The sequence below is a fragment of the Apodemus sylvaticus genome, chromosome 10 (assembly GCF_947179515.1).
Source record: "Apodemus sylvaticus chromosome 10, mApoSyl1.1, whole genome shotgun sequence".
NCBI classification, from domain to species: Eukaryota; Metazoa; Chordata; class Mammalia; order Rodentia; family Muridae; genus Apodemus; species Apodemus sylvaticus.
This window is the reverse complement of record NC_067481.1, coordinates 95613622-95641224: the sequence shown is the minus strand read 5'-3', so window position 1 is coordinate 95641224 and position 27603 is coordinate 95613622. Positions and strand designations below refer to the sequence as shown.

Below are 27603 nucleotides of genomic sequence, written 5' to 3'. Positions count from 1 at the left end.
GAGACTGGGAGAAGCATACTCTGTAGGAACCAAGGCTGTGGTGCCTCCTCTCTATAATGGGAGAAGAGAAGCTCAGGTTGTGGTGTGGACAGCTGGGTCCCGTTCTGTCCCTGTTATGTGTCACCAAACGTGTCCCTTGCTGCCAAGGCTGGGTGTAGCCTTCAAGTGAGACAGATGAAGTTGAAGGCCCCTCCCTGTGGCGTGCAACAGGATCAGGTGAGGAGCCTGTACCCTCCTCCCTCCCACCCTGCAGCAGGTGTGAGGCCAACCCTAGCCATCCCCATACTGGCAGGCCCAGGGCTGGGCAGGGGGACGGGGTGGTCCTGCGTCTGCTGTGGGAAGACAACATGGCTCTGGGGCCCTACTGTGGCTTCCTACTGCTTCTGGCTGTTTCTGGTGAGTAGACTGGTTTGGGGTCGGTGTGGCACTGTATGTATATCCTGCCCTGCTGTGGGAGGGGTCTGCTTCCTCTCTCTACCTTTCCCTTCATTTACCTTACTTTCCACTCTGGGGTGGAGCTCTGAGAAATCTTGGAGCCGTGTTAAGAGGGATCTGGGTACCTTGAAGTTTGAGCTCAAGTGAACATAAGCCAAGTTTTTCACGGTAGGCCTCTGCTTTGTCTGGGTTCCTCGGCTGGGTAGCTTGGCCATCATTGCTGGAGACAGAGGCTTGGGTGTATGTGTGGGGATACTCACAGGACCAGATCCTGGAAGGACCCACCTCAAGGAGGTCCTAGAGGTTGTGAGGGCTGAGACTGGTCCAACACTCACTGCCTCCCAGCTGCTGTTTATGATCCATGGCTGGTCCCACCCTACCCTGGGACTGGGATAGCAGCTGACCAGGCCACAACCACCTACCTGGGCCCCACCCAGCTGGGCCCCACCTACCTGGCTAGATCCTAGCTTTAGCTGCCCAGGATGGGAACATCTACCTTAGGGCTACCTTGGGACCTTGCAGGGGGCAGTGCTTAGGCCCACAGGACCAGAGTCACTCCCAGGGGCAGCTCCCCTAATCCTTCTGTCTCCCTCCTTCAGGCATCTCCCAGGAAACTCTACGGTCAGGTACGTCTCCAACAGATATTTCAGGATTAGAGACCAGTCCTGGCAGGCAGACTCTAGAGGGGCAGTGCCTGTGGTGGGAGAGTCTCCTGGCCCAGGGATGCTCTGTAGTCACTTGCCACAGGTTGTCTTTGGTATCGTGGCTGATGGGACAAGGCCAGCTTTGCCTGGGAAGCTGCACCCCTGCCCCATTTGTGTCTTCGGGAGCCATTTTGGATCTCCTGTGCAGCCTGCCGGCTCTCATGGTCCATCCCTTTCTTTTGCTGAATGTTGCTCTTGGGAAAGAGACTCGAGGCATCTTTATTAGACCTCCTCAGGACTGACCTGGTGTTCTGGGTGGGAGGGATGTGATCTCTTCCATTTCTATTTTTTAATCAGTGTGGACCCAATTTCCAGTTTCATTCTGTTGTACAGATTAAGAGGGAAGCCCTCCCCTGTGGGTGACAGCTCTAGATTTTCATGAGAAAAAAAAAAGTCGAGGTGAAATTTACATCAAATTTACCCACGATACAGTGTAGCATTTGGTGACATTTAACACATCTCCAGTGTTTTGTGATATCACATCTATCTAGATCCAAACATCCTTCTAAAAAGGAAGCCCCATTCTCACTCGGAGGGCACCCCACACCCACAGCATCCTGGGCCTTTGTAGCTCCCGTCACTCTCACCCCTTTAACTCCAGGCAGTATGCCACTTGCCCAGTTCCACTGAGTGTCTAAGGAGCCTGCTATGTCCTTTGGGGCAGTGTTCAGAAGCCAAGATCCACAAACTTACTGCTTCTAGGGCAGTAGTTCCCAACCTGTGGGTCACAAGACCTTGGGTGGGGGTCAAACCCTTTCACAGGGGTCCCCTAACATCCTTTACATACAAAATATTTATGATTCACAATAGTGAAGTTACAGTTATGAAGTAGCAACATAAATAATTTTATAGTTGGGGGTTGCCACAACATGAAGAACTGCATTAATGGGTCCCAGCATAAGGAAGGTTGAAAAACCACTGTTTTAGGGCATGCACCCACAAATGCTTCTGGAGAGAGACCAGTGGATGGGGAGCAGAGACATTTGTAGATCCCCCAAGATGCGAATCATGGAGGCCTCCTAGAGAAAGGGCATTGAGCAGAATGCCGGTCTCTGGATTCCCTCACCAACAGTGCCTCCTCTGGGTCAGGGTGTGGCCAGCCCCAGGTTTCACACGCAGAAAGTCGAATCGTGGGAGGGCATGCCGCCCCGGCTGGCACATGGCCATGGCAGGCTAGCCTCCGTCTGCATAAGGTGCACGTGTGTGGAGGGTCCCTGCTCAGCCCAGAATGGGTGCTCACAGCAGCCCACTGCTTCTCTGGGTGAGTTTCCTCACGCAGCCTGGCTGCCTGGGCTTATGGGGCAGTGACAGCAAACAGGACCTCGCTTAGCCTGTGACTCTACCCTCGAGTCCAAGGTTCCCTCTTCATTAGAGAAAACTGCTGTAAGGTCCACCCACTGAAGTGGCAGGGTGCAGCCCCAGCAGGGGTGGGGCCCCCTCTCCCACATCCGCCACAGGAGGAGAATGTAACCTCCATCGGGCCTAAGTGTGATGCTGGCCTCCCAGCTAGCTTGTGTCGGGAAGTATCCTAAACTGAACCAGTCAGCTCAGAAGCCCTTCCATTTGTCTCGCACACTTCCTGAACTACCTTTGCCGGTTTTAGGAGCGTTTCTTGTCCCCGGTGCCCCAGGCACCTTCCAGGCAGAGGTGGCAGGACCACAGACTGCTGTCCTTGGCCCTTAAGTGTGAGGCTTCGTGTACGCAGTAGCCACTTCTGTGCCTAGTACCGAGAACAGATGGGACACTGGCAGGGGTGGACAGTGGTCATTGTTGGAGGGGGACACTCACGTCTCTCCCTGCCTCCCAGGTCTGTGAACTCGTCGGATTACCAGGTGCACTTGGGAGAGCTGACGATCACGCTGTCACCCCATTTCTCCACTGTAAAACGGATCATCATGTATTCTAGCCCCCCAGGACCACCAGGGTCCAGTGGGGACATTGCCCTGGTGCAGCTGGCTACCCCGGTGACCCTTTCCAGCCAGGTCCAGCCTGTGTGCCTCCCAGAGGCCTCAGCTGACTTCTACCCTGGGATGCAGTGCTGGGTGACAGGCTGGGGCTATACTCGGGAGGGAGGTAAGGAGCCCATGGGGATGGGGAAGGTAAAGGGGGCCACCTGGGGAGAAGCAGGAGCCATTGGGGCCACCATTTGCTCCTAGTGGCCACACCTATCCCTCCTAAAGGCTAAACACTTATTGGCCTCCACTAAGATCCATGTCTGACCCACAAACCAGGGCCGGACAAGGCCAGCACAGTGGCGGGTAAACCACACGGGGGATGTGTCTGCTGTGTGTTCACTCCCAGCAGTGTGAGGCTGGTCACTCAACCTCCTCCTGAACCTTGCTTCCTCTTAGAGCCTCTGAAGCCCCCATATAACCTTCAGGAGGCCAAAGTCTCTGTGGTGGATGTAGAGACCTGCAGCCAGGCTTACAGCAGCCCTAACGGCAGCCTCATCCAGCCAGATATGCTATGTGCCCAGGGCCCTGGGGATGCCTGCCAGGTGAGCTGGCTGGGCACACAGAGGGATGGTACACCGTGAAGCACGGTGACAAGCCCCAAGTCCTTAGAATCCCATCCTTGTTCTGACCTTCTGTCCTGCAGGATGACTCTGGAGGGCCACTAGTCTGCCAGGTGGCTGGGACCTGGCAGCAGGCCGGCGTTGTCAGCTGGGGTGAGGGCTGTGGCCGCCCTGACCGCCCTGGCGTCTATGCGCGGGTTACTGCCTACGTAAACTGGATCCACCACTACATCCCGGAAGCAGGGGGCTCAGGAATGCGAGGGATGCCCTGGACTCCTCTCCTGGCTGGCCTCTTCTTGCCAAGCCTCTTCCTGCTGGTGGTCTCTGGAGTCCTGATGGCCAAGCACTGGCTGGGCTCTCCCTCCCACCCAGCCTCAGAGCTCTGACTGAGGTGTCGCAACCCAAGTGTCTTTCTTAAATAAGTTAGTGTTTATTCAGTGTTGCTTTGCCCCTCCCCTCCCTTTAGCTTTGACTTAGGAAGCCAAGTTTTCTGCATCAGATTATTGCAACATTTAACCTGAATTTGTAGAACGGATGACATAAAGCAAATGGATGTCAAATGAACGCTGAGCCCAACAGCCTGGGATGGGGTGGGGGGGGGAGCCCCACCCCAGCTGGGACTGTGACGTCTTATTGCATGGGCCAGTACTCCTTGGTGATGTGGCCCTTCCCAGGGTCACTGCTAAGTTTCTAAACCGCCTAAGAGGATGGAATGGAGGGAGGGGTACTGTGAGAGGGAAGGATGCGCTGAGTGACAGGAATAAGACCGTGAACGAAGGTGATGTTGGTTGTGGTGGCTGCAGGGCCCAACGTCTGCCCACCAGGGCCCAATATCTGCCCACCAGGGCCCAAGGGGCTCAAGCGTGTACTCCCTACTGGGAATCTGTGTGTCACATGGATGGAGCTGTGGTGCCTTCCTGCCCGTGAGGAACTTCTGGTCCTTCCCAGGACACAGCCTCTCCTCCTGAGACTGATGACCTGGTCCTGGTACAACTTCTGGTGGTGGTTAAAACTCAGGAAAACCCAAACCTGAATCACCACGAGGGAGGCTCGTGGGGCCCGAGGCTGCTCCTGTGTCATGGTGCAGAGACAGAATGTCTGCTGCCTCTCCTGGGATGGTATCTCCCGGTCCCTCTGCCTTAGTGGGGCCTAAGCCAGGGTCCACTCACGGCCCTGACTGGGGCTACCACCCTGCAGGGAGCCAACAACCTCAATGCCAAAGCCCTGTGGACACACAGCCCAATCTACACAGGCTCATCTCCACTGTCATCTGGGGCAGGAGTGGCTGGGGGAGACCCTGGCTTCTTCAAGGGGGTCTGGGGCACAGTGAGGTACAGTCCTTGCTCCTTCTCTGGGGGGTCACCAGAGGGCACAGAAAGTTCAGTTTCTAGTATTAGAGGCACTATAGCCCCCAAAGAGGAAACTCTGGGCTCTGGGGTCACACTTTGGTCACTGTCCAAGAAAGAGTCCCCACCAGGTCCACCCATGTCCAGAGACTCAAAGGCAAAGTTGGGGACAGTCAGATGCTCTGCCCGGCAAGAGGCCTGGCCCCAGCGCTCACCCTTGGCTACGGGGTCCCCTCCGGTGCCTGGGCCCTCTGTAGACTCTGGGAAGTCCCTGTGGAGGGCAGCCTCACAGGATGGGGTTCTGCGCCTCAGGGTGGTGGTGCCTCCTTCAGCCGCAGGGGGGCGGGAAGAACCCTCATCCTCAGTGGGAGGTTCTATGGAGATGCAGGGAGGGCTCATCTTCTTCTTCCTTCGCGCCCCAAGAGCCGGCTCCAGTTCTGAGGCCCGGACCCTCGCTTCCCCAGACTCTAGGTGGCTGTCTCCGTTATCCAGTTCCACCGAGGACCACCGCTGTGCATCTGGCCGACCTGGTTTGTCCAGGAAGCTCTGAGCATCTACACTGCAGAACCTGCGTGGGTCCCGCCCACTGCCCACTGTGCCTTTGGCAGGAGAGGCTGTCGGGGAGGCCTCTGGGCTGTGGGGCTCTGTAGCCGGCCAGGGGTGGGCTGAGCTGGTGATGTGGCTGACCTCCTCATCAGCTGGGTCTGCTGCTTCAGCATCATCCCCTCCCAGGGCGGGAGGGCGGCTGGAGATGCAGCGCTGCCCAAAAGTGTGCTTGCGGGTACGGACACTGGCAGGCCGAGGGGAGCACGGAGGGGACCGCAGGGTGCCCACTGGTGCCTCACTTGTGGAAATACTTTCAGCAGGCTCCATGTAGTCTGGGATGCCTTCTTCTCGGACGTCATCAACCTGCCCTTCCAGGGACTCGGCATGCATGGCCTCCTGAAATGGCATGGAGGCACAACTCAAAGGCCCCTTCTAGCAGCCAGCAGCCAGGCTCCCGCTTTCCCAGCCGTAGGAAGGGCAGGGCTGGCCATACTCCATGGTGGCTTGGGACTAGGTGGGACTAGGAGCTGGTGATGTGGACATCCCAGACTTTGACCCACTGACCAATGAGATGTCAGAGGATGAATCTGCTACGCTATAGGCAAACGGAGAAGCCTGGGGGTTGAGCTCCTAAAGATAGTCTTGCAGGGCGTGGGGAAGCCTAAAGGGCCCGGGTCACCTCCTCACTCTTGAGGCCCACAGCCCAACTTGGTACCCCAAGAATGGTTAGTTGCCAAGATCTTCCATGTTGTATGAGGCTCCTGTGCCAAGTAGTGGAAACTGAGGGGAAGGTCAGGCAGAGCCCACAGGCCAGGCTGGGAGGTGCAGGCACATTAGCCACTTTGGGGTTTGAGGTTTCTGCCTAAGAAAGGGACTTGAGTCCCATGAGGGACTAAGCTACCACAGGTGGCCTCGGCGAATTATGCTGAGCCATCTGGGTGAGGACCTGAGACCCACAAGGCAAGATGGAAAACTCCAAGTCCAAGGACACCTGTAGCATCTCGGGCCTCAGGCACGGTAACCCTCTGATTGGGGAAAAGCGGCCCCGTGGAGCCCCCCTCCCCCAGGCCTGTGAGAGGAAGGTTTCCCTTACCTGTCTGCAGAGTATCCGTGAGAGGCTCAGAGAGCGAGGTGTACCCCGGGGTGAAAGGGCACAAAGGGGGTCGCTGACCCTGGCTGGGGAGGACGCGGCTGACGGGACCTGGAAGGAGGCGCGGGGCTCCAGGGGTGGCGAGTGAGCAGAGGTGACCGGGCCTGGGGCAGGGATGCATCTGAACTGTGTGGCCTGAGGCCTCTGAGGCCCCCATCTTGGCCTCCCACCCTCCCTACCAATTTCCCATCTGCCCATCCTCCCTGCCCAGTCCTATTTCCCTGCCGTCCCCGTCAAGAGTCCATACCCGAAGAGACACTACCTGTGTAAGTCTCCATCTCCACTTCCTGCAGTGGGTGGGAATGCGGGGCAGCCGCGGGAGCCACCGGCCGGAACATATAGCTGTCATTGGGTAGCGAGAGCATCCTGGACACAGATACTTTACGCACGACCAGGAGGTTCGGGGTGTCCGGCTGGGTACCTTGGCTTTCCTACGGGGAGGGAAGCTGCTTATCAGCTCAGCAGCACCCCTGCCCCTAGAAGCCCTGGGACAGCCCTAGGTCCCCGAGAAGCCTCACCTGTGCTGTGGATGGGGGTGGGGCTGTGGACCCCTGTGCCATCTCCAGCTCAATTTCGGCGTCCATCTCTGCATCCTCGCGGGCTTCCTTGTTGCTCTCCTCCAGGTGCTTCATGAGCACGGCCACCACCACGTTGACCAGCACGAACTGGGCGACCAGCACGAAGGTGACGAAGTAGACGGGCGAGAGCGCGGGCAGGTAGCTGAGGCAGTGCTTGTCCTCACGGGTGCATTCACGGAGAGTATCCTAGGGAGGGCAGGGCGGCGGGGTCACGGCTCTGTCTTCCCACAATGTCCAAGCCAGGAAAGGGGGAGGGGAGGAGCAGCCTCACAACTACCTTCATGATCCCATTCCAGTTGTCCCCGGTGGACACTCGGAACAGTGTGAGGAAGGCCATGCCGAAGTTGGTGAAGGTGGCGTGCCTGCTCAGGCCCTCACAGGGATTATCCTCACTGCATTCTGCAAGGAAGAGTCCCCGCCCGTTCAGAGCGCTCCTGCCACTGTGAGACTGGGACAAGATCGGCACACACATCCCATGCTGGGCTGGCTGGGACATGCGTGTTTGGAACCTGGGGCCCAGGCCTCTGTCCTACACTGAACCTGTCCTCAGACAGCACTGCCTGAGCTCCTAAGCACCCCCAAACCCTAGATCTGCCCTCTCAGCTCATGGACGGTAGCAATGGGGTTCTCTGGGGTACAAGGTGGCCTGGATATAAGACCTATCTTGGGCGACTTTGCGGCAGGGAAGAAAGGATCTGTAAGTATTTGCTGTGACTGTGTGTGTGAGGACTGGTGGGAGGCATGCCTGGACTCAGCTGTCTGGGCAGGAAGACAACAGGCTGTGACAACCTTCATGTCCTCTATCCTTCTAGAGCACACGAAAGCCCCAGAAGATCCTCACAGTTAGGGGAAGTAGTTAGGTCTCATAGTTAGGTCTAGTAGGGTCGGACAGAGCCCTCCCCCCGCCCCCGCCCTCGCCTAGGTGAGATAACCTCACTCGCTGACTTGCCTTAGAAAACAACAACACAGAAGACGCGTCGCTGACATTTCCTGGGTATGTCCCAGTGTGTGCATGGCTTCCAAGGTGCACGTTCACCCTGGGATGTGGCCCTGCCTGGCTTGAGCATGGATGTGTGCATCATGGATGTAGGAACGTGTCCCCAAGTGGACATGTCTGTGTACACAGGCGTTAGTATGTGTACCCACTCTAAGCTGGTGACGTGAACGTGAACAGGCCATCTGAGGACATGCTTAGAGGCTCGTGGTCTACCTGCTACCTAGGCCAGTACCCTGTACCCTCCACCAACCTGTGGGGAGGTGGGGTGGGGCCAGGTAACCCCTTCTGGGAGAGGCGCAGAGTGGCCACACTCACCTAGCCTCCCAAACAGCTCCACTCCCAGGGCAGCATAGATAAAAAACAGGAGCATGAAAAGAAGACCAAGGTTCCCTACCTACACAAGAGAGAAGCAGAACAACATCAGGCCTGCGCTGGCCTGCTCCGCCCTGCCCCGCCCTGCCCCACTGCTCCCAGCCCTGGGAAGAGGACCTAGCTACAGTTCCACTTAAGCTCCTCGGCCTTCCCGGAGCATCACCAACCCTCAGGGATCTCCATTCTGGCCCAGCATCCCTCTGCAAGCCAGCCTCTGCCCCTCTGTGGTTCTCAGGGCATAGTCCGTTCTCCCAATTGCCCCTGGGAACTGTTCTACCCTCTAGCTGGACCCCCCCAAGGCTTAGAGGGTCCCACTCAGGGATCATGCCTACCCATGCAGAGGCCACCTCAGTCTTAAGAGTCCCCACACTGGGCTGGTGCTCAGTGGATAGGAGCACTAGAGGGAATCTCGGACAACCACCCATGAGACTCTGCCAACCCTAGCCCCTGCACACGCCACACTCCTGAATCTGCTCCAGCTCTGATTCAGGGCACTACCCGGGCCTCCCTCACCAACCCCACAGGCAGGACACATGGTGTGCAGTCACTCAGAAGGGGCTCAAAATGCTGCTTGGGCCAGCATGTCTCAGGCAAGGTGGACACAGGCAGTCCAGCCACCTAGAGAGTAGGCGAATGCATATAAGGGATCCTGTGACAGGGATGGCAGTGGGCTGGGCATGTGAGGGGAGCCGGGTGACGAGGAACAAGCTGAGTTTGTGGCCTGTCAGCTGGAGGACACAGGTACAAGTGCAGGGGTGACCAGGCAGCAGGATGGGCTGTGGAGAGTGTGGGAATGTCTTCCAGTGTGTCTCTGCCTGGCGCAGACTGAACGGAACACCACAGGTGTGTCCTGCAGTCCAGAGATAGGAAGGTCCCGGCAGGGGTGAAGGTACAGTTAGGAACCTGGTGGCTCAAAGCCACTGTCAGAGACCTCTTGTCCGTTGGCAAGCTCACCTGGGACCCTGCTGGCCTTGCCGTGGCCCCTTACCTCCCACACGCACCAGCTGAGCAGGCACCGGTCCCTAACGCTCTGGCCCAGAGCCTGAGGTTCAGGCGGGGGTGCCATCTCCGACCTCTTCCAGATCAGCTGAGCCAAAGAGTTGGGCACGACCCTGGCCTCAGGACAGAGCGAGCAAGCGAGCAAGGGACATGTGCCAAGCCCTCCCCGAAGCCTGTCCCCTGAAGGCCCTGAAGGCTTGTGGTGGCCTTCAGGGGTGCTGGACCCCAACCTACCTGAGGCAGAGCTTGAACCACAGTATCCAGCAGGGCACGCATGCCTGTGGCCATCTTCAGTAGCTTCAGCACTAGGGCAGGAGGCAAATATAAGCAGGGCCAGGCTGCCCCAAAAGCCCAGGGCACCCTATACACCGGTCCCTTTGCTTTCTAGCTACAGACCAAGGTCCCCTCTGGCTGCAGACATCCCAGGCATCTGCTGAGGATGGAGCCTATCTGTAGCCCATGCTACCAGGTCTGGGGCCTACTAACAGCCTAGTGCTCCCCCGGACAGAACACGCCCGTGCAGAGGCCGCCTACCGCGGGCGATGCGGAGCACACGCATGATGCGGATAATGGTGGGGTTGATGGGGAGGGCGGCGTTCATCTCAATCTCCTCCAGCGCAATGCCCATGATGGACAGGAGGACGATGGCCAAGTCCAGCTGGTTCCACCTGGCCAGCCATGGGGGAAGCTTAAGTATGGCCATGGCTTGGAGTAGCTGCAGCTTAGCCAAGGCTCACCCCGACGGCAAAAGAGCCCGTCCCAGGCCACCTGTGACCCCCACCTGCCCTGCGTCCAAGACCACACACCTGTCCTTGAAGAACCTCCGGAACCCAAAGGCCACCAGCTTCAGTGCGGCCTCAAAGACGAAGACGATGGTAAAGACGTAGTTGCAGTACTTGAGGGCCTCGTCCAGAGACTGAGGAGAGAGGAGGGGCTGGCTGGGGTACCACGCGGCTCCTAGCTGCCCTATCTCCCTGCTCCCAGAGTGCCAACTGCAGGACACATGTGGCATGCCTGAAGTCATCACCTGATGACCCTGTGAGCAGGCTGAGGACATTAGGCCAAAAGGGACCAGGATGTTCCCCTGTCCTCAGCCCTGACAGAAAGATGGCCTGTCCCAAAGGCAGAATGGATACTCCATCAAAAGGCTCTGCTGTAGCGAGGAGCCCACACCCCTTCAGGATATACGTGGAGGGTCACGGAAAGGACAATGACACTCAGGCTGGCCCCTCATCAGTGTCCACACTCGCAGGCGGGGGGACCCTGGTAAGTTTCAGCCCCTAGTCTGGGGTTGGAACACAAGCTCCGTGTCCCCTCCCCTCCCTGCTGGGGACCCACGTCCCAGTCCGATCCCCACTTTGGGCCACCTTGGGCTGGTTGTAGTGCTCCATGGACATGGTGATGACGTTGAGGCAGATGATGAAGGTGATGAAGAGGTCCAGGTAGTGGCTGGTGCAGAGCGAATGGATGGAGCGACGCGTGTGTGAGTAGTCTGCGTAGTAGGGCCTGCGCTGGGCCTCTGTGGAAGAGGGACACACGGCTGAGCCACCTGGACACCGCAGAGGGATTGCCTGTGCCCTCCCCGCTTAGCCAGACAGAGGCCCTGACCTCAATTTGTAATGCTAAGTGTGTGGAAGTGGCTCAGGCAGGACCTCAGCTGGGCTGCTTGGCCCCTGGGAGAAGGCCCCGGGCCGGGGGAGGGAAGATTCTTTTGAGAAAGGCCTGTTCTGGTCAAGAAGTGTTTCCTGTTGAGTATACTGCACCCAGCCAGCAGGACTGGGGCCTCCGACAGCGACAGGGTGCAGGGCAGGATGGACCCTGCCAGCCTCCCTGCCGGAGTGCCTGCCTAGACCCTATTCTTCTGTGACTTAGTCTGGGGAGCAGGAGGGACGGTCCTTTTCATCAACCGCGTGCTGACACTGGGCTTTAGGCATCTCCCTGTCTGGGCTCAGCAGCCTCCACTTGGACAGAGATGACACATAAGCCATCCCTGGCTTTCAGGCTTTAGCTCCTCCCAGACTCCAAGCGGCCACCAGTGACCACCTGGGACCTGGGATGTGCACTCCAGCCAGCCTGAGGCAGATGTCAGGAGACGAGGCCACCCTGGGGTAGGCCTCCCCACATGCATCCCCACAGGTTTATCTACACTAAATGTCGTGCCTGCGGCAGTCCTCTCAGGGGACTTCGGTATAGTTAAGGAGTCCATCGGTGAGGGTTTCAGCCACCCTGAACCCCAGAACCCTCCTCGGCCTAGAACCACACACTCAGGGGCTGAAGGCCCAGGCCCGGAAGAGCAGGGTCTGATGGGCAACCACCCCTCCCTGGACCCGCATGCTCCTCGGCCCAACATGCAGCAGTCGTTAGCAAACTCCGTGCAAGCAGCCAGGGGGCCGACAGCCAGCTGAGAGACACCGGGGAGCAGCCATGAAGCCTGGGGAACCAGCATGGACCGGGTCCCCTGGGCATGACAGACGTGTGCACATGCCAGCCATGAGAAGGGCCGAGCAGGGGCAGCGACATGGACACTGGTGGGCCAGCCACTGACCTTCCTCCGCCCACCCTCCGGCACCCAGCACCCTGGCACTTGTGCCCCACCCTGAGGTGGCCCCTGGAGGCCTATGACGCCCGTCTTTCCCACTGCAGCAACAGCAACAGCAGCAGTAGCAGCAGCCTGAGCATGCAGGGCAGGGAGGTACCTGGGTTGGGGAAAGTGCCTGGAAAGACAAGGATACGTCTGAGCGGTTGTGGTGGGCGCACTGTGTGGGAAGCCCTCCGTGCTCCCAAGCTAGGGCCCACTGTCCTGTCTCTCCAACTCACGAGGGGCTCGGGAGGGGCCCATCTACCTCCTGAGCCCTCACGGGGTACCCTGCATCCTGTCACGGCAGGCGCCCCAGAGGCTCACTCCAGTTGGCCCCTCTTCCAAGGCCAGGCCCCCATGCAAGGTGGCCACAAGCTGAGCCGTCTTGGCTGGGGGCCGCAGGCCCAGAGCTGGGTGCCACACAGCATGCGTTCAGGTACCGACCCTCCACCTTGGGGGCCGCCTTACTCCTGCGCCTCCTCTCCAGGCGCCGCAGCCGCTTCTCCTCCCGCCGCCGCGCCTCCTCGGCCTCCTGGTGCTGCCGGCACTTGTGGAAGTTCTCCACCACCACGCCCACGAACATGTTGAGCACGAAGAAGCTGACGATGAGCAGGAAGGAGATGAAGTAGAGCAGCATCCAGGGGTTGTGGTTCTGCACGGGCTACAGCACACAAGACGGCGGGTCCCCCACCATCCTCCTTCCTGCCCGCCCCGGAAGCCCTCCCTGGGATTGGCCTGTAGGGCAGCAATCAGAAATCCTGGGGAAGGTTTCTGAGATGACTTGCTCCAATCCCAAAGGCATGCAGGATTTCCTCAAGGTCACCCGTGAGCACGGCTCCCCCGCCTTGCGCACCTGCTGGTCAATGCCCACGGCATCCAGCCCGTCGTACATGATGTTTACCCAGCCATCCTTGGAAGACAGCACGAACAGAGACATCAGCGCCTGTATAACAGGGTAAGCTTCACTGGAAGGGTAAAGATGGCAGCCATACCCCCCATACGCCTGGTCACCTCCATGGCCACACTGCACACCACCACCCGTACCTACCTGACCCAAGTTGTCAAAGTTGTACTTGCGCCTCACCCAGCGGTAGTGGGCGGCATGGCACTCGGCCTTGGTGGTGATATTCCTGGTATCTGTGCCCTCGCAGTAGTAGAATTTGCCCTTGAAAAGCTGACCGGAAAGGGCTGTTACTCCAGGGAGCCTGGCACAATCACTGGCCCACAGACCTGCCTACCTCAGGCCTCTTGGATTCCAAGCTAGATATGCTGACCACCCAACCGGGGAGGACAGGACCCATCCCACCAGTGGGGAGCAGAGGCCCAGGGTGGGGCAGACCCTGGACAAGCCAGGGCCACACACCTGCACCCCGAGGATGCCAAAGATAATGAAGAAGGCGCAGCAGATGAGGACGATGTTCCCAATGGGCCTGAGCGATGATATCAGAGTCTCTACAACCAGCTTGAGGCCCGGAGCGCGGCTGATGACCCTGCACCCAGGCAGAGGGGATATGCTGCCGTTGGGCGCATCTAAGAGGGCGACGGGCGGGCAGAAGCAATGGTGCATGCAAGGCCCCAAGGTGATGTGAACGTGTGGCCGGAGAGCCAAAGGTGGGGGTGGGCTTCTGGGTCCTTCCTGGATGTATATGGGTGGCCCCCGCCCCCTACACCCCACCTCAGAGGCCTCAGGGTCCGCAGAAGACGCAGCACACGGAGGACGCCTAGGATCTTGGCACCACCAGCGGAGGCCATGGCCACGATGATGTCGACCAGGGACACCAGCACAAGCAGCCCGTCCAGCACGTTCCAGCTGCTCTGCAGGTACGCATGCTCGCCCCATAGCAGTCCCAGGGCTACCACCTGGGGGAGGGACAGTCATGTATAGGCTTGGCAGAGAGTCCCCAGGACAGGGTAATGTGGGACAGGACAGAGGGGGAGGGGACCATCAGTACCTTCACCATCATCTCCACCACGAAGATGGCTGTGAAGATGTAGTTGGAGACGCTGAGGAAGGCCCGCTCCTGCAGAGAGAGAGACCAGTGGGAGGTCCCACGTCCACCTTGCCCCGCCCCGCCCATAAGGCCAGCTTGCCTCCAGGGACTCACGGTGCTGCCCGGGTCTATGTCTGGCCTCTCCAGGGCGATGGTAATGCAGTTGAGGAAGATGAAGACCAGGACCACGTGGTCGAACATCTTGTGTGCGATGACTTTCTGGCAGGAGGCGCGCAGCCTGAGGAGGCAACTGAGGTGAGGAGACCCCGAGCAGACTCTACATCTGTTCACGCTGGCCAGGGCGAGGTGCTCAGCCACGGGTGGGTAAGGCTGGCTCACTCTCCTCCCCACCCAGCAGGGTGCAGCCTCGGTGGCTGCTGGTTTCCCACGGCTCACCTGTTCTGCGGTGGGAAGAGATACAGGGCCCAGGACTCCCGGCTGCGGCACCACTGGGGCGCATAGGGTTCCAGCACTTTGTGCAGGCGGAAGCAGCAGCTCTGGGGACACAGAGGGACTCTGGGTCACGGTAGCCGCCCCTTGCTGCCTCCTGGCATATGACCACCCTGACCTCCTCACCTCAGGCCGGTCTTTGTTGCTACTTCCTGCCCCTTCCACCTCACCTTCTCCACCTGAGCAGTGGGAGGGTGACCACGCTGTGAGGCCACAGGAATCTAAGTGTTGACTGATCAATTAGAGCTGCTTTTTGTCGAGACCACCTCCCTTCTTTAAAGAGGCAGTTCCTGACCCTGAGGGGCCTGGCCCCGATGGTAGGTAGCTCCTAACCTGGGACAAACTTGAAGTTGGACCCCTACCCTGGCTGGCTGGCCTGCTCCCTGAATCCCTGCCTCAGCTTCTGCTTTGAAGAGCCAGCCCTGAGACAGAAGCCACTATGGGTAACTGTGGGTCTGGTTGCCTCCTGTCACTCTCAGAGAGGGCGGAATTAGCTGAGTGTAGGCCACGCCCCCTTGTCTCACCCACTCACATCCTCTATGTCATCATCAAACTCCGCTGTGTCCTCCTTGTGGCTGTCGATGCGCAGGAAGAACTCGCTGGGCAGGGCCACCATCTGCCCGTTGCAGTCATGGAACTTGGTGGGTAGGAGGGCGGCAGGCCGTGGGGGACACAGGTCCAGCGTGCTGCGGTGGTCCAGCGACTCAGCACGACGCAGTGGCGTGGCTCGGGGCCCGGGTGAGGCCCCTGGGTGGGTTCCCGTGCTTGGCCTGCTGTCCTCCGCCTCATCATCCGTGCTGCCCTTCCCCTCGCCGGAGAGCAGGGACTCGCGCTCCCCACACTGGCTGCGGCGTTTGAGGCTGGGTGCGCGGCCCAAGCTGTTCCAACTGGAGCGCCGGCTGCTCCCAGCGCTGTTGGGGCCCCAAGGGGTGCAAGGAGAGCTGCGGAGGCTGGCCTGAGGAGTGGCAGGGAGTAAGCAGACTGGCACAGCCCTAAGGATCACCACATAAACCAGTTTCTGGGATGGGAGGTACCTCCCCCCAGATATTACTATCAACTGCCATACTGGGTATCTATGAAATACTTGCTGGATGCCTGGTCATGCACGGCTATCCCACCTAGCAAACCCTCTACCAGGGCACTACCGATGTCCTGTTTTCAGGTAACACCCTACTCAGCCAGACACGGTTAGAACAAAAGTCCACTTGCCTTCAGAGTCTCACAGGAGCTGAACCATACTCTCCCCCTGGCCTGTCTCTGTCTTTTCTCTCAGGGCCCCCTGGCAAGTTGACTGTAGCAAGCTGTACTAAGTGGCTCAGCTCTGGGACTCGATTGATCCACCAGACAATTTCTCTGCTTTGGTTTTCCCTCACCTGATTCCTACCCTTGGGTCTGGCCCTAAGCTCCCCCATGCAGTCCAGCCACTGCCTCCGCACAACCCCCACTTGGCCCTTCTCAGGGTCTCAGGAGCCATCTCCAGGCACGGCTGTTTGCACAAAAAGCACACTGGGTGTGAACAGGAGTGAGCTGCCGTGTCCTCTGCGGCCCATGGACCATCAGCCTGGCCTGCACGGCGCCTGTAAGCGTTCCCAGGCTGCTTTTAAGTGTCTCTGTCAGACCCTCGCTGTTTTCTCTGGTGTGCCCTGTGCCTGGCCAGCTTCTGTCTCTACTGTAATTTCACATGGCTGCAAGCAGAAGGTATCCCAACACACACCCAATTCCTCCCTCATGTCTATGCTCACATCACAGGGATCAACACCTGGCTTCCAGGAACAGAATGACCCTGGTTCTGTCTTACACAGGGCTGGGGTGCTACAGGGACCCTCCCTCATTTCAGGGGAGCCCTGGTGCTTGGGCCAGAAGCCCTTGGGGCTCCTCTCAGGGGCTGGAGTTGGTCCCTACCAGAGACTTCTGGTCCCCCAGCTGGGGGTCCACAGAGCCGCTGCTGCTGCGCCGGGAGTCCAGGAGAGCGTGGGCCACGTCGAGGTGTGGCGAGCTCTTGGGAGTAGGCATAGGCGTAGCCGCTGTGTGCGTGATGAGAGGCGGCGGCAGACTGCCCCGGCCCTCTAGGTGACCGTTAGGGGTCACAGCCAGTGAGTACATCTTCATCTCTAGGGGTAAAGGGGCTGTCTGAACCTCCAGAGGTTCCAGCAGTCGGAACTACCTGCCAGAACCCTGCTTCAGTCTACACCAGTGTTTCTCAATATTCCTAACGCTGCAACCCCCTCATGTTGTGGTGACCCCCCAAAAAAGCTAAAAAATTATCTTTGCTGCTACTTCATAACTGTAATTTTGCTATTGTTATGAATCATGATGCAAGCATCTGATATGCAGGATGTCTGATATGTGACCCCCCCCAAGGGGTTCAACCACAGGTTGAGCACCCCTGGTCTACACCATCTAAGCACACACCTGTGGCTCGAAGGTCTCTGAGCTTATCAAAATCTTCCTCTAGGTGGGTAGATGTCTTATCCTCGTCGGTGTCAGATCTGGTGGCATCACCCTGCACCCATGCAATACATGGTAAGTGTGGAGACATCTGCAGTAGGATCCTCTGTCCCCAGCCCGAGTCCTGCACTCAGCAGCACAGGGTGGATGTTGGGGAGCTACCGAGACAAGAACATCTCCCGGCCAGATGCATCCCTCACCTCTGCCTGGAAGCCTTCCACCAAGATGGCTACCAGCAGGTTGAAGAGCACATAGTTCCCGAAGGTCATGAGGGCCACAAAGTACAGGGCGGCCCAGGACGAGGTGGAAGCCATGCCGTTGTACAGAACCACGTTCCAGTCTTCCTGTGTCAAGATCTGCAAGGACACGTTTGCAGGGCTTGAGATGATTCTGGTCCCACAAGCGACCCTGTGTACCTCCCTGGGGATAGAGCCAGGGGTCTCTATAGTCCCCTGGCTCCTTGGAGCTTCAGCTTTGGTTGTCCCAGGGACACCTGGGGCTGTACCTGAAACACAGTGACGATGGCCCACAGCAGCGAGTCGAAGTTCTTCCTGTCAGGGACGGTGTCTCCGGAGTCTGTCTTCAGGCTGAATTTGCAGCCAAACAGGTGCATGCCCAGGATGCTGAGGGGGATGGGCACTGAGTGGGAGGGGCCCAGGACCCTCTCTGCCAGAGTCCACTGCCAGCCCCCATCCCCACCCTGTGTTTGCAGTCAGGGCCAATCCTGAGGCTCAACAATTTTTCTACAGCTGAGAAGGCCTTCATCATTAGAGGGGTGGACAGAGGCCACCATTCTGCCTTTTGACAATGACAAGGACAACCAGACTCAGTAGCCTGTGGGATGCTCCCTCTTCCACACCCTCCCCAAGTGTCAAGACTGACACACAGAAAATGCTAAGCAAAACCCACTAAAAACCTGGTACCGTCCCCAGGGCTCGACCCATGCATGTGCGGACCTCGCAGAGCAGAGCCGCTCCCCGTACCATGCCGGACGCCCTAGCCCTGTCAATGCCGTCTGAGGGAGGAGCTTGGACCCCACCCACCTGAAGATGAAGATGAAGAGCATGAGCAGCATGCAGAAGGTGGCCACGTTGTCCATGGTCCTCATGAGCACCACCAGCTGCCGCCGCAGCGCCGGCAGGAAGCGCACCAGCTTCAGCACCCGCAGCAGCCGGAAGGTACGGAGCACCGACAGGCCGCCGTCTGCCTGCCCCACAATCTCCCAGACACTGTGGGTCGGGACAGTAGTGTGGAGGTCAGGGTGGCCCATTCCATGACCCTGGGATCTTCTTTTCCTGTAGTCAGGGTAGCCAGTCTGGGAGCCACCATACCCTCTGTTCAAATCATCCCTTCCAGGTACAGGGCCCTCCTCCCCTGAAGGGAGCCAGGGCCCAACCGCAGATGTTCCCATCATTCTGTGCTCATTGTAAATGCAACCCCCACCCTGACCCCAGGACCAGTATTGCTCTGATCATAAACCAGCCCCCATCTAGACACAGTTAACCAGCTGCACAGCACAGACAAGGTTCCAAGGTGGGAGCTGGACCTGCTGGTCTGTTATGTGCACCACCAGGGGGTCTCACAGCCTTCACCCCACCCACTGTGAATCCTATCACTTTGTTCTCTGCGGTGCCTATTGAGGCTCCCTGAGCCTCTGACAGGGATGGGGACGGGCCCTACCTTATGACGACAACAATGCCATCAAAGATGTTGTAAGGGTTGCGGATGTACCCCAGCGGGCCACAGGCCAGCAACTTCAGCAGCATCTCCAAGGCGAACATGCTGGTGAACACGATGTTGCTTATCTCCAGTGCATTGGTCAGCTCATCAGGCTGCGGGTCAGGAGAGGCAGTCAGGACCTGCCGTGGCTCCTCCCATTTTAGGGGCACAGAACCCAGAAGCAAAAGCAAAATTTACTGCTTACTGCTTCCAGAAGGCCAGGAAAGGACGGCTCCCCAGCACCTCAGAAAAGAGCTGCCTACCACCTAGAAAGGGGACCTAGGGCCCGAGAATGTCTCGTCTAAAGAGACAGCAGACTTCTCTGGCTCCCCCACTCAGACAGCCCTCCCATCCTGACACTGCAGGAATGACAGCTGCATACAAGAGCTGCCAAGTCTCAAAGGACCCCTCCCTCTGTAGGCAACTGACACTCTGTGCTGGGGCCTCAGGATGGGCCACGGAGGTACCTACACATGAACCGTACCTACAGCCTCGCCCACCCCACCCCTCACTTGAAGAAAGCCCAGCGGGACTCTTGTCATGAGTGTGCTGACCCCGCTGCACGTGTAGGAGTATCTGCATGTATATTTGCCTATACTTGTAATATTGTAACCTGCATATGTGAAAATGCACACATGCCTGTAATGCTGGAGAGGTGTGGGTGCGTGTACTCTAGCACGGCTTGAGCACAAACATGAACGCACATGTACTGGACACCTGATGAGTGCAAACATGCCCGTATCCTCACACTTGTTGTGTTCACAGGCACCTGCCCCTCCACTGTGAGCCGATTTTCATGCTCATGGGTGAACTGTGTGCACAGCACAAAGGCATGTGCCCTGGCCTCCATGTACACAGGTAGGCTTTGAGCATGTGCATTACATGTGATTTTCATGCACGCACGCAGCTAAACCACGCATGTATAGAATGCATCCATGTGTATTAAGTGAGCCAAATGTGTGTAGCATTTTTCACATATGGACGCACGCAAGGGGGGGGGCTTCAAGATGGAGCTGACCTACCCTCACCCTGGCCTCACCCACCTATGTCTGCCTAAGGCCACAGTGCATAGATTTCTTCTACTTACTAAGAAGTAAGAAAAATGGGGAGGAAAGGCCCCCAGGAAATCACGCTAGTCACTAAAAGTGGGTGGAGCTTCAGGAGCTCCTGGCCCCGCCCCCAGGAGTGCCCATCTTACTAGGCTTTGGCAGGTTTTCCCTAGGGTGGCGCTGCGGAAGGAAGAGGACCTGCAGCATCCAGGCAGGTGCTGAGTCCCAGGTACCCCTCGATCCTCCTTGAAGGACCAGCCTATGCTAGTTGACGCCTTCTAGCCTCAGTTCCCCAAGGATATGGAAGTTGAGTCAGCATAGGGAGCCCCTCCCCAGGGAGTCTGGGCACAAACTTGCTCCTTGGGATGAGGCAGCTGGGTAGAAGCCCTTGCAGTGCCTCTGGGTCCCCTCACTCTTGGGGGGCGGGGTAGTCTTTGGAGCCACCTGTCGCTCCCACAGCGGGAAAGCTGCAGAACTAGAGTCGAAATGGCACTGTTCTTACCACTCAGAACCTCAGTCCAAGGAGTCGGAACTGCTGACTGAATAAATGTTCCAGGTAAGATAGCTCCCTCCGAGACCTCAGGAAAAGGCTAGGGATTCTAGGAAGACACAGGGAGCCTGCGTTCTGCTTCTAAAGCTTCCTACAAGCCCTGCCCTGCTATGTCCTGAAGTTGGGCTGGGGGAAGGGAACGGGACACACACACACACACACACACACACCTGCTCATGATACTCAACGCCCATGCTCAGAGTGTTGACGAGGATGGCCGCCATGATGCCTCGGTTGAAGTACTTGCTGTCTACAATGCGCCGCAGCTTGCCGCTAAAGGAAGCCCATAGGCGGCCTAGCCCTCCTGGCTGTGAGGATGTCCTCAATGGCGTGCGACGCCGACGCCGCTCACTGCCACGGCCTGGCGTGTCCACTTCATGGGGCTGCTGCACAGGGTCCCGGCAATCCCCGTGCCGCACGTCCTGTGTAAACTCGTAGACTCCGTGGGCATCCGAGTCCCCGCTCTCTGAACCACTGAACTCAAACTCGGGGTCCTCCAGGGCGCTGGCACAATATGGGCAGCTCTTCAGCTCACAGGTGAGCGTGCCAGCCTGGGGGCTGGGCAGGGGGCAAGGCACACTCAGGCCTGACAGGTGGCTAGAGGCACGGCCAAGTCCTGTGGGGCAAAAACACAGACAGTTGTGGCTAGGCTACTGCGGCAGCACCCACCCCCCTCCCTGAGACTCTGGTCTCCATTTCCCCTCCTGCACAATCTCAATTTTAATTTCTCCATACAGAAAGGGGCAGTCTTTCAGAGATAAACAGACACAAAGAACCAGCCTGGCAATTCCTCTTGAGGTCAGGCTGGAGCAATGGGATGTGGGCCCAGAATACTCAGGACCATGGATGGACCTGCCTTGCCTGTTTACACCCTCCCCGTTCTCCTCAACATGGCGGGGCGCAGGAGCCTGGATCCTCACCTTGTTCCCCAACCACATGCTGGATCTTCTCATAGGGGCTGGGGCTTCCCAGGCTCAGAGGGCTGTGTGCTGGAGCCCCTGGGGTGCCAGCACCCCGCAGCCCCTTGGGTCGTGAGCTGGTACCCCCTTTGCTGTTGACTGTTCCTGAAGGTAGGATGGTGGGGTAGTTCATGGCACCCAAGCCCGAAGCCAGCTTAAGGCTAGCAGCCGTGGCTATGGAGTGTGCCGTGCGGGCTCTTTCCTGCGGCCCCTCCACATGGCAGTCAGCGTGGTAGATACTGTGCACAGACTCCGAGTCTGGTGGCCCGTGGCCCGGGGATGGTGGTGAGGGTGGCGCACAGGCCCTGACCAACCTGGTGTCACCGGCACCTGGCTCTGGGCTAGGCCTGCGTGGGCCACTGTGGCTGAAGTGGTAATGGTGGTGATGGTGGTGGTGGTGGTGGTAGACCAGATGGTGCACGGAAGCTGTGCGCCTGCCTGCCCGCCGTGGCCGCCGCCCAGGGCCTTGGCCATGCAGGGTGCTGCTGGGATCCACCTTCTTACGCCATCGGCTCTGCCAGCGGGCATAAAGGCGCAGGCTACGACGTTTAACCTTCCGGAAGATGTGGCCTACGTACTTGAGGAGTTCCTCGTAGCAGCTGCCAGGCTCTGAGAAGCTGGCCAGAGTGCTGTCGTTGGACAGATAGCGGGCCCTCTGTTCTCGCATCAGCTGGTTTTCCCTCTGCTTTGTCTCTGAGAACTGTGTGGCTATCACCACCAGGCACAGGTTGATCATGAAGAAGGAGCCCACCTGTGGCAGGGTATGTGTGACCACCAGCAGCACCATACCCAGCCCAGCCAGGACCCACACTGGGGGCTGGGGCCTAGCCGCGATGCCATAGCATTAATATTCCAGGAAGCAGCAGTAGGTACTTTGCAACTGTGTGGGAATGGAACAGAGGACCCCCCTCCCCAGGGTCCTGCATGAGTTCCTGTTCCTTAGGTTTGTCCTTAACATACCCTCCACCGTAGCCACTGCGTCCTTTGGAGGGACCTTCCCAGCCAGCCTCATGACCAGTTCCCCCTGGTTACAGACCATTATTGACTCTATGTCCCTGCTGTGTGGGCTGTCTGAGAATGTATGACATTTTCTCCACCTCCCTTCCCTGCTGGGTCCCTGCAGGCAGCACCTCTGTACCCAGGGATCTGGAAATGTCTGCTCTGATGAACTGTTAACGTCCTAGCTGAGGACAATGCGATATGGAGGGACAAGAGAAAACTAAGTCTAAGACATGGATGCTTTGGAGTGCTGTGTGTGGGGTGAATGGTAATGGGGAGTCATGGGCCAAAGAAGTGTGGGGTGATGGATATGTGAGAGACTACCAAAGATTCGTGTTCACTACAGGGAGCTATGCTGGGAGATCGCACACACTTGTTGTGGGAGCTCTGTGCTAGAGGGTGAGGTACTGGGGGGGGGGGGGGCTGGGACCAACTGTTCTGAAGATTCTGGGCCTCGGGCCTGGGGTTATATAGGTTTCCTTCCATCCTGTGACCGTCTTTCAATGACAGGCTAGGCCAAAAAGCCCCCTGCCCACCCACCAAAGCCCATCCCACAGCCACCACTGAGTTCAGGACTCTAGGGGGGTCCAGAATGAATGCCGAGGGGGAAGGGGTAAAATATGGCTTCTTCCCCCACCCCCCGTCAAATGGCCCACCAGCCAGTCATGCCCACACTCACAATGATGAGGAGGATGAAGTAGATGAAGTTGTAGAACGAGTGGGCATCCATGACGTAGTACATGATGTCTACCCAGCCCTCCAGTGTGATGACCTGGGGGAGGCAGGCAGCCGGACATGGGCCCACACTCCCCAGCTCCCAAGGGCAGCAGTGCAAGTCATGCCCCAGTATGTGTGCCTTTCTCAGGGTCCGCCATCCCACACCTCTGGGTATCCCCAAGCTATCCTAGAGCAAACCTGGAAGATGGCGATCCAAGCGTAGCCAATGTTGTCGAAGTTGATGGCGCCGTTGTGAGGGTTGAATTCCCCTGAGCGGCACACGTTGTAGTACTGGTTCCAGTTGATGCAGGCATTGCGGCCGGCACCCCCATCCTCGGCCTGCGGCTGCCCGTAGGCCTCCCAGCCGAGTGTGCACTGCACACGAAGCTCGCGGCGGCTGGGGATGTGTGAGCACTTCTGCATGCCGTTGTCGCGGCGTGAGGAGCAGATGAAAGGGTTCTCCTCGCCCTCCTCTGTCTGGTAGTACGGCCGCAAGAAGGTCAGGTTGTTGTTCCTGGGTTGCAGAAGGCCAGGGCATCGCTAGGGGTTCCTGGGCCAAACACCGCTCTCCCCATCTACGCATCCAGTCTCACTCAGGACTGCTGACCCCGACTCCCACATAGCCATCAAGTGACTCCCTCTACTCCTCAACTGGGCCCGAGACTTGAGGGTGAGGGAAAGCATACCGGGTAGACAATGTGACCCCAGACACGAGCATCATCGCTGCGGCAATGACTGAGAAGCCATGCCTGGGGCATCGCAAGGCCTCTGGACCACCCACCTTCAGTCTCTTCCCATGGTACCCACAACATCCTGCCTGACACTTAGCCCTCCTGGGAGGGGCCCAGCAGCACAGACAAGCAGGGTGTCTCCATCACCTCTCCACTCCCTGAAATCCCCTCATGGACCCCCGATCTTCCTCTTTTCCAGTCTCTATCTGAGAACCAAAGACCCAGAGAGCAGAAGACATCTTGGCCTGTAGGGGTCCATCCTAGAGGCTTAGTGCACAAGTAACTGACTGGAGCTGGAGGGGGCACACAGTTTACAGGCGGCGCCTAGCAGAGAGCAGAGTGCCTCACAGTACATGCATGGCCGCTTTCCAGGGATGCCCTAGCAGGTCAGCCTTGGGTCACGTGTCTTCTAATGCTGCAGAGCAGGGCCTGGGAGGAAGGGGCTGGGCACACCCTCATGCCTCCTCGGCCCAGCAAATGCCATGTTGGCACAGGGTGCTCACACAGAGGAAGCCCTTCAATCAGGCAGATGTAAAGGAGCAAGGCCAGAGGGCAGCAGCCACTGGGGACACTGTGCCAGGAGTGACAGGTGAGCACAGCATTCTGCTTCCCTCGAGCAGGACCTCTGAGCCTAGCAACGACACCCAGTAGCAAACCCTCACATGCACTCACAGAGTAAACATTTTTGGAAGGAAAGTAGCCTCCACCCGGGCTCTCTTAGAGCCCGACCCTGAACCCCCAGGCCAACCTATATCACCTCTACATGGATCCTGTCTCCAGGAGCTGTTACTTGCACCTATGGCCTGTCCTGAGTAGAGCTGACCACCCCAGGACCTCACCACAAACTAGGACCCAGGTTCATTGTATGGGTATTCAAGGACAGAGCACCTCGGTGGGGAGGGGGGCTCACACCAGGTAGGGTAGGAGAACAGTCTTCCAGGGAGGATCCCTTTGGGGGTGGGGCCTGCAGAAGGGGAACAGCATCGCCCTGTGGGTGAAGCCTGAAGGGCGGGTTCAAGAGAGAGCATTTGGGGTCATGGCTGGCTAGGTGGGTAGAGCCATACACCAGGGGTGGGTGGGGCGTGCACACCTGACAAAGGCGCTGTCCAGGAAGCAGCGGTTCCGCAGCAGGCCAGCCCAGAGCTGGACCCCAACAATGCCGAAGATGAAGAAGACGAAGAAGCAGAGAAGAAGGACATTCCCGAGCATGGGCAGTGTGTCCAGCAGCAGGGTGACCAGGATCCGCATACCTGAGGGGGCAGGGCCGCTGCTCAGCACAGCTAAGCCTTGGCAGAGGGTCCTAGGGGTGCCCCCCCTCAGCCTAGCCATGGACAGGTGCGCAGAGGCCTGGGACAGGTAAGGCCTGATGGACTCCCAAAGGAGAGTCAGGCTGCAGCTCCAGACAGCCAGGGCAAACCTGTCCCTGCTCCGCCACATCACACAGCATCTCCAGGACCCCAGTGGACAGGCCAGTCAAAGGCCAGTGCAGCTTCTGTGGTGACCCTGGCACACTGGGCTCTGGGGCTCTGCTGTGGGGATAGCTTTCTTATTTCTGGTGAAAGAACAGGCCTGCACCAGGGCTCTACTCCAGGGAAGGCATGAACCAGTACAGTGTCTCAAAGCAACTCTGAACTCCTTTCTCCTGGGTGATGTATGGATTTGAACAAATCCAGGAAGTGGCCCGAGGGTCCCTGGCCTCATCCTGGGTCTGCCCCTGTTCAGACATCAAAAGAACATATAGCTCAAAATCTGCACTGAGAGAGCTGAGGCTGTGGGCAGAGCATTGGGCCACACAACTAGGACAGGCACAACCAGGGTTTTGAGAAATCCAGAGGGGTAGCCATGGAATGAGGACCCTCAGGTCACAGGGAGTCCAAGCTCTTAGAGGCACTAACATTTCAATCAGAGATGAAGTAGCTCATGAGCAGACAGCAACCAACTAGGTCATGTGATATAGGGGTCAGAGTAGACTCAAGCTAAGTGTTCAGACAGCCCTAAGGGTGCTGTGGTCGCTGTGCAGAACATGTCGTTTTGTCTAAGACAGAATTCCAGAGTCGCCTGGACATTTACCCAGAACAGCAAACGCTTTGGGTGGGAGCAGGCCTGGGTTTCATCTCTGCTCCAGAACACAGGTTAACCAGGCGGAGGATTCCTGGGCTCTGCTGGGTAGGCTGAACACACACAGTGCTAAACAGAGCCCTCATAACCACGTGTCACCTAACATCCATTGATGTCCTTGGAAAATATATTCATAGAAGTTTGGTAACTTGCCCAGTGTCACACAACATTTGAACCCTATCTGATCTCAGAAGTCAAGGCCAGGGCAGGTCGATGGAAGGGGTTGAGTCCTGAGGCCAAAAAGTCCAGATCAGGCAGGTGAAAGGGGGTGTGTAATGCCCAGGCAGATCCAGGAACCATACCGGTTCACACATGTGCACACACACCTTGCACAGCCCTCTGGGAGTGGCACCTTCAACCTGAACATCGGAGCTTGGCTACTGAGAAACACCAAAGCTGTCCACGGATGAAGGCAAATGGCCAGCATCCGGACAGGCCACGTCCCAAGAACCCCTGCAAGCGTTCCCTCCCTGTGTAGTGGGAGAGTGCAGGATGTTCCTCTCCCTCCTGTCCCAGAAGCCCTGAGCTCAGTTCCTTTGTACAGGAAAGGTGGGCTGCAGAGGACCCTCAACGCGGAGACTCTTACGTGTACCTCCACTTGCCTGAGGTCCCCCACTAGACACTGGTGGATCTGGGAACCTTCTCTGCCCCCAGCCTCACCCCAGGAGCTATGCCAACGAGGAGGCTGAGGTTCGGAGAGGCTCCTGTCACTCAGCAGTGGGCATCCCTATCACATCCCAACTGGGACAACCCTACAAGGGCCAGGTCCGCTGGTGTTTACATAAATGGCAGGGCCAGCAGGATACGGGCAGATCACTTACGCAGGGCAGGAGAGGCACTTACTGGGAACCCGATTGATGGCGCGGAGGGGCCGCAACACGCGCACCGTTCGGATGGCAGAGAGGCTCACGTTGTGTCCGTCCAGAGAGTACTCCATCATGCTGGGGAAGCAGGTGTGCTCAGGGAGGGAAAAGCCCAAAGGCCCCCGTCTCCTATCACCCACAGCCCCATGGGGGCCATCAACACTTGCATCCTGTGAACCCCGAGCCTCTCTCGGGTCTCAGCCCGGAGGCTGTTCCTGGGATTCCCAGCATACCAAGCCGAGGCTGCATACCCCGCCATGACGATGAAGAAGTCCAGCCTGTTCCACGTGTCACCCAGGTAGCACTTCTGCCCAAAGAGCCCCAAGGCCACCATCTTGATAACCATCTCCACAGCGAAGAAGGCGAAGATGAAGTCATCAAAGGCCTGGAGGAAAGGGGGTCAGAATGAGGGTGGGCAGGGCACACCTGGTGCCTTCCTGGTTCTCCTCACAGTCCCTGACACCTACCTCCAAGATGCTGCAACGTTCTGAGCGGCACTCAACATCCTCACAGGGCCGGAACATGCCCAGTGTCACGCAGTTCAGCATGATGACCAGCATGCTAATGTGCTCGAACCACCTGCGGGCTATGCGTTAAGGGCCGTGCAGCGGACAACCCCACTCTGCCTACTCCCAGACGCGCTCCCTCTCACCCCATTGGAGCCCTCTCCCAAGCCAGGGGCAGGGTTCAGCCCCAAATCAACAGTACAGGCAACAGCACTGGAACATGGCCACCAGGTGGCGCCATGTCACCATGCTGGCTCCTCTGGCTCTCTCCCAAGTTCTCCCT

The 27603-nt window shown here is 58.2% G+C and overlaps 2 protein-coding genes across 4 annotated transcripts; one reads left to right on the top strand and one right to left on the bottom strand.

Annotated features, from left to right (window-relative positions):
- The first annotated feature begins 347 nt into the window (after positions 1-347).
- Tpsg1 (tryptase gamma 1) lies at positions 348-4086 on the top strand. Its single transcript, XM_052195982.1, has 6 exons — positions 348-396; positions 1035-1061; positions 2229-2400; positions 2947-3212; positions 3491-3636; positions 3738-4086. The coding sequence occupies exons 1-6, from the start codon at positions 348-350 to the stop codon at positions 4038-4040; spliced, it is 963 nt and encodes a 320-aa protein (XP_052051942.1). The 3' UTR covers positions 4041-4086.
- On the bottom strand, positions 4063-27422 carry Cacna1h (calcium voltage-gated channel subunit alpha1 H). Of its 3 annotated transcripts, none has more exons than XM_052195195.1 (33): positions 27282-27421; positions 27066-27199; positions 26795-26892; positions 24924-25083; positions 23301-23616; positions 23065-23157; positions 21348-22137; positions 20598-21043; positions 18790-18941; positions 18153-18338; positions 17615-17732; positions 17310-17465; positions 17074-17164; positions 16564-16772; positions 15194-15616; positions 14608-14708; positions 14326-14449; positions 14173-14241; positions 13896-14080; positions 13584-13710; positions 13269-13394; positions 13074-13163; positions 12665-12881; positions 11010-11161; positions 10449-10558; positions 10177-10310; positions 9877-9947; positions 8587-8665; positions 7552-7673; positions 7215-7460; positions 6959-7127; positions 6640-6800; positions 4063-5942 (listed from the first exon to the last, which is right to left on the bottom strand). In XM_052195195.1, exons 1-33 carry the CDS (start codon positions 27372-27374, stop codon positions 4899-4901), a joined length of 6792 nt encoding a protein of 2263 aa, XP_052051155.1. In that variant the 5' UTR covers positions 27375-27421; the 3' UTR covers positions 4063-4898. The 3 variants fall into 3 exon arrangements, with proteins under 3 accessions (XP_052051155.1, XP_052051156.1, XP_052051157.1); XM_052195196.1 differs by having other exon boundaries at positions 12689-12881; XM_052195197.1 differs by lacking the exons at positions 4063-5942; positions 6640-6800; positions 6959-7127; positions 7215-7460; positions 10177-10310 and having other exon boundaries at positions 7575-7673; positions 27282-27422.
- Positions 27423-27603: the final 181 nt, after the last annotated feature.

Bases quoted from the DNA above. Each gene is read 5' to 3' on its own strand.
- Tpsg1 (XM_052195982.1), top strand. From the start codon at position 348: ATGGCTCTGGGGCCCTACTGTGGCTTCCTACTGCTTCTGGCTGTTTCT. The intron at 2,401-2,946 runs GTGAGTTTCCTC...CCTGCCTCCCAG, and splicing joins GCAGCCCACTGCTTCTCTGG to GTCTGTGAACTCGTCGGATT. The intron at 3,637-3,737 runs GTGAGCTGGCTG...TCTGTCCTGCAG, and splicing joins GCCCTGGGGATGCCTGCCAG to GATGACTCTGGAGGGCCACT.
- Cacna1h (XM_052195195.1), bottom strand. From the start codon at position 27,374: ATGCTGGTCATCATGCTGAACTGCGTGACACTGGGCATGTTCCGGCCC. The intron at 15,617-16,563 runs GTAGGGACCAAC...GCCACTCCTCAG, and splicing joins TGGGGGACCAGAAGTCTCTG to GCCAGCCTCCGCAGCTCTCC. The intron at 7,128-7,214 runs GTGAGGCTTCTC...CCCTCCCCGTAG, and splicing joins CACCCCCATCCACAGCACAG to GAAAGCCAAGGTACCCAGCC.